General features: G+C 34.8%; 1 protein-coding gene across 1 annotated transcript; it reads left to right on the top strand.

Annotated features, from left to right (window-relative positions):
* The first annotated feature begins 1,709 nt into the window (after nt 1–1,709).
* On the top strand, nt 1,710–2,552 carry LOC147807637 (zinc finger MYM-type protein 1-like). The gene has a single exon (XM_087166730.1). It carries the CDS (start codon nt 1,710–1,712, stop codon nt 2,550–2,552), a length of 843 nt encoding a protein of 280 aa, XP_087022856.1.
* Nucleotides 2,553–6,000: the final 3,448 nt, after the last annotated feature.

Genomic DNA, 6,000 nt, shown 5'->3' with positions numbered 1-6,000 from the left:
AAACCTTTCTCTCTCTCGCATCCCTCCGACAGGATGACAAAATGCGCCAAGTGCGCCCTAAAAGGTCGCCAAACAGTTGCCAACCATTACAGTCTCCACCATTAAGTGTGGTAACACTAACGGTGATAATTTTTTTTCCGGGGATTCCCCAACGACACTTATAGCGTATCATTGTGTTTCTCTTTCCTTTTATTTTACTTTTAACGTCGTCAGTGATCAGTGAGTACCTACCTACTGGAGCACAATCTAATATTGTATTGTTTAAATAAATTAGAAAACTAAAATTATGGATAAAAAGAAGAAACCCAGTGGTGCATTTAAACGCAAACAACGTCAAGAAAGAGAAGATAGTAAACAAAAATTGCCCAAAATTGACAAGTTTTTTAGTCAGCATTCTGCAAGTACATCTGGCCAAAATATTTCTATTGATAGTGACTCAAAAAATGTGGTAACTGCAATGTTGGTTGAGAAGCCTACTGAAGAAGATTCGACAATTATTGCAGTTGGAGATACCTCCGCCGCCGATCATGTGAACGTGGATGATGTTTGCATGACACACATAAGGCTGAGAGCAGGCTGCTTTTGCTTTCCTCAGTGAAATAGATATCCCACAATTACAAATTGATAATTTGTAAGCTACAAATCGTTTGCGGTCGCCCCCTTTTACATGGTGGACGCTAGAGGAAGGGGGTTTGAACGGCGAGAGGACCACTCGTCTGGTCAGCAGAAGGGTAGATAAGGAGTGATAGATTTATGAGGAATTAGAATGCAGAACGCCTTATCTTAACAATTTGTTCTTGTGGAATATAACATTTCTTTCAATTTGTTTTTGTGGTATATCTATTTCATTGAGGGACGAAAAAGTTTCTAGTTGCGACCTTGCTCTCAGCCTAAGAGCGGAGGGTTTGGAAGAACCACAGACCTCTACATTTTTAGAAAATGTGTACGACAAATCTTCTTATGACTTGGGAAACTTCCCGAACAAGATATTAAGTGTTAACAAAAAACGTCAAATTCTTGATATGGGGCCTTTACAGCCTTCAGGACCTTTTCCAACAGACATCAACCAGAACAATAGGTGTTTTTCAAAATCGTACTACGGTTCATGTTCTAAATATGGGCCAGTTAATCGTTATTGGTTGTGTTATTCCAAAATACCAGACGCTGCCTATTGTCAACCCTGCTGGTTATTTGCTTCACAAAGGAATAATGTTTGGTGTACGGGAATTCGAGATTGGAAGCATTTATCAGAAAGAATTAAACAACACAGTTGTTCGAGTGGCCATTCGGAAGCATGTGCTGTGTATGAATTTTGGAGAAAAAACACGATACTAATACTATCGACAAGGAACTTGAAAATGAAATTCGCAAAGAAGCATCATTTTGGAAAATGGTTCTTCAAATGTTATTCGATATCATACTTACCCTAGCAAAGAGTTCTTTGGCTTTGAGAGGACATCAAGAAGACTTAAGTCAGAAAGGATACCACGGAAATTTTCTGTCCTTTGTAGAGCTTGCCGCCCGATATGATCACATTTTGCGGCAAGTTTTGGATATGCCCAAGGGTAATAATAATTATTTCCAAGTTTTTTTTATCGTTTTATTTTGTTTATAATTATTAACTGTTTAATATCAGGACTTTTTTGAAATTGTGTTTTTTTATGTTTTTAGGATCTGCAAGATATCTGAGTGCAACAATTTAAAATGAAATGATTGAGAGCTTGGGGACCAAACTCGAAACCCATCTACTAGAACAAATTAGAGCGTCACCGTTTTTTGCCATCATAATGGATACGACACTGGACGTATCGAAGGTATATCAGCTAAGCATTGTTGTGAGGTATGCAGTAATAACCAGATCGGAAAATGGACAGCCAATTGATATAGAAGTAAAAGAAGTATTTCTAGGCTTTTATGCAGCTATCAAACATGGCGCAGTAGATTTAGTCAACCAAGCGACAACATTATTTATCGACAAAAATATTGATTTAAAAAAATGTGTGGGGCAAGGCCATGATGGAGCCAGTGTGATGAGTGGTGTGTATAATGGTGTACAAAAACATATTAAGGATATCCAGCCTAGCGCAGAGTACGTACATTGTGCCACTCATAATTTAAATTTGGTGATAAATGATGGCGTTAGCAGTTGTGTGGAAACACAGATTTTTTTCGCAACGTTGCAAGATTTGTATAACTTTTTCGGAAGCAGCATCAAACGTTGGGATCTACTGTCAAAATTCACTGGCGAATCGGACACCACTCTAAAAAAACTAAATCCGACTAGATGGTCCAGTAGGGTCGATACGATATCTGCAATAAAACTTCGTTATTTTGATATTATCAAAGCATTATCAGAAATAGATGAGCGTAGTGAAGCAGAGAGTATTAAAACAAAAATGCTAAATTTCGAGTTCGCGTTACTTTGCGAATTCATGCACAGTGTATTGAACGACATCAATTATGCATCCAAAACTTTGCAAAAATGCGACAACAATTTGGGCGAGGCGTGTAAAGTTTTAGCAGAGACCAAAAGCAAAGTTGCAAATTTATAGAAATGATTTCGAATTATTCAAGTGCAAAGCCAGTGAAACTGCAAGAAAATATGGTATTGATACCCATTTTCAAGAAAAAAGGCAAAGAAAAGTTAAAAAAACATTTTGATGAATTAGCTGCTGATCACCGATTTCCAAACCGAGAAAAATATTTAAAATTGAGATTTTCAATAATGTACTAGACACAGTAATATCTCAATTAGATACACGTTTTATTGGTATGAGTGCAGTCTGTCATATATTCGATTTTCTAACACCAACATTTTTATTACATGGTGATGAAGCAACTTTATTACAAAAGTGTGACGAATTCCAAAGAAAATACTCAGATATAATAGGCTCTAGTTTTTCACTTCAATTTATTAATATTTACCACCCAGTTTTAATTCAACTAACTCAAGCATGGACTGTTCACCAATTATGTAAGGAAATAATGAGCAAATATTGAGGGCTAGAATGCGACCTAACGGAAGTATTTACAGCAATGTTATTATTCTTTACAATTCCTGTCACTTCTGCAGTAGCTGAAAGGTCATTTAGCAAATTAAAAATAATAAAAAATTATTTAAGAAATAATATGGGCCAAACTCGACTCCGACAATAGCAATTGAAAACAAAACCGCATCAAGCCTGGATTTAAACGAAGTCATTGATACTTTTGCGAAAACTAAAGCTAGGAAAAAATTGTAAATATAATTGTTATTTAGTCAGTTGGTAGGCCCGACCTTCGTATAATAAACCCTTGAAACTTCTCTATTTCGTTTTATTAGCCAAACCTACACCAAGTATTAATTGTAATTTATGTTGTTACTGTTTAATATTTTTATTACCTGCCGTGCAGTGCACGAAAAAGAGCTTAAGTAGCTTAGCATTTTCGCATATTTAGTATAGTACTTAGCAAAGTATTTGTATATTTCATATTTTTATTTGATAAAACCTAATCAGTTTACATAGCAGTGGGGCCCCAATTTTTAATTTGCCCCAGGGCCCTTGTTTACCTAGCTACGCCACTGAGTGTACTGATCTCATAAAGACACGGTTCACAGCAGATCACCAGAAATCAAGCATCACTGGTTGTGGTAAGTAAGCAGGCGGATGACCACTTTAATCAGCTGAGGGTGTGTGGTATCGCTCCACGTTAAACTGTTCTACAGTAAAGAGCTCGACTTCACGAGCAGCTCGTCGGGCTACCAAAGCTGATGAACCATTTCCTCGGCATAGAATTAAAATTGATACCATTTTTTTAGGATCATCCAGAGATTTGTTTTCCAGACCGTCGTCAATCGAGCAGATCTAGTGCGAAGTAAATAATCAACTACTCTACTCTACCGTTTTATAACAAATATATTAAAAATATATAGGGACCATTCACACAGAAGGCAATTATCGTACTTTGTTTGTTATTCGGAGAAAAGGCTTTAAGCATCAATCAGGCCTTCATTCTCCCTTGGGAGCAATCGAAACTGTGTAAAATGCATTATTAGCGACCGAAATGGGCTGCAGAAGGCGTAGAGCAGAGCTCTCTGACTATGGCAACACTTCTCATGCTTTCCCCTTGATTTTCATATCTTGATCTTCCCTTGATTTTCATATAGATTAAAATCTTTTAAGTTGGAAACTATTAAACTGAAAACTACATTAAACATAAATACACAAGTGGGTGACCTTTGTGCTAAAATACAAACTAAGGTAAACAACGTTAAAGAGCACAAAAATATTTATAAAATACAGACAGCTGTTTCGGATGCTCAAAGGGCAACTTTCATCAGTGCAACAGAAAGACTCCGAAACAGCTGTCTGTATTTTATAAATATTTTTGTGCTCTTTAACGTTGTTTGTACAGTCCGCAAAAAAAAAAAAGATATCACCCTGAATAACTTTCGTTCTAATGATTGGATTTTCACGAACTAAGTGTCAATCTTAATGGTTCCGGGGGGTGACCTCAAACATGCTAATTAATTAGTACTAACTATTAATTAAGTTATGAAATCAGACACAAAAACGTACTTTCTCTGAATAAACATCTAATTTTTTTTGCATATTTGGATTCCTTATCTTCAAAATATAGGGGGTAGCCGCAATCTGGGAAGTGTGGTCCACATAGTTTGGTCAGGAGAGCGATTCAAAGTTTGGACCCCTTAATGTTAATTTCGTTTTCTGCGTTTTCAGTCATATTTTAAAAACTAATGAAGCAATTCAAAAAAAATTACACCCACTCATAAAACTCATTTACCCAAAGATAATTTCATGAAAAAAATAATTTTTAATAATTATTTATTATTTAATTAAAGTGAGGATGAAAAAATTTTGAATTATAAGGTAGGGATTTTTTTTATACCATTTTAATCTACATATTTTTCAATTGAAAAATCTAAAGTTTCTATTCGCGATCGCAACGAACTATAGGGGGCGTTGTTGTATGAGACGCTTACCTGCGATTTCCATATGAACCGTCATTCAGTTACTCTGGAGACGTCGTTAATGTAGCGTGTAGCATTGCAACGTTCCTTCTTTAATGTGGCTTATTAAATTTAAAAAAGAAAAATGCTTGATCTTCTTTCTTGTACAACCGAAAACAAAATGGTATCTCTTTTTATTAGAGAAGGAATATCCAAAACACATCGGAAAAATATTTGTACATTAACAGAAAAAAATATGTATATTCTTATAAGAGTTAAAACCTAATGCCCGAGAAATAGTTGTACTAAATTTAATGATCTAACATGAAAGGCCTATTTAAACTTTACATTCCATAGTTTTAAGAATCATATTACTTCAAAAATTAAAATGAACAAAAAGTATACATAAGCCTCATAATTTTATGAAATTTAATTTTGTAAACAACGTTTTTTGACAACAATTTTTATCAAAAAATTTCAAGTTTCAATAAAAATCATTATTTAGAAACTAAGAAACGTAAAATAAAGAATGCTGACGAAACAAAAACAAATGAACAATTCTTTTTTGTCGCCATTTTTAGTGCTACGAATATTCGTCTTTGGGATTTGCCAAAAACAAAACAAGATGCAATTTTATTTTTTCAGGAGGGAAATATTTTACCGAAAAAACGAAAATGTACCAATTCCCACAACATAAAACTTTATCTTGGCAAACGTACGTTTTGGAAATGTTATTTCATTTGGAATCTTATTCATCAGAGTTCATATGGCGATATGATTGTTTTGAATCTATGCTAAACTCTATATCGGCTCATTTTCCACCGAAATCCAATTGACTATTCTGATTTCAAATAAAGTGTTTTATTTTATGAACTGTCGCAAAAATTTTAAGTGTAGATTGGCGGCACTTAAAAACCGCCAAATCTGTAGCGGCGGTGGCGTTAATACGTCGTAAGTACCGAATTTTTATTCCATACTTTTCTGAATCATATTATTTCAAACATTGGAATATACAAGAAGTATACATAAACACATAATGTTATACCATT

Source organism: Parasteatoda tepidariorum, chromosome 6 (assembly GCF_982258835.1).
Source record: "Parasteatoda tepidariorum strain Cologne lab strain chromosome 6, Ptep-v5.0, whole genome shotgun sequence".
NCBI lineage: Eukaryota > Metazoa > Arthropoda > Arachnida > Araneae > Theridiidae > Parasteatoda > Parasteatoda tepidariorum.
Note: the sequence above shows the minus strand (reverse complement) of the source record. Positions and strands in the feature narration are given on the sequence as shown.

Excerpts from the sequence above, each read along its gene's own strand:
- LOC147807637 (XM_087166730.1), top strand. The coding sequence starts at position 1,710 with ATGATTGAGAGCTTGGGGACCAAACTCGAAACCCATCTACTAGAACAA.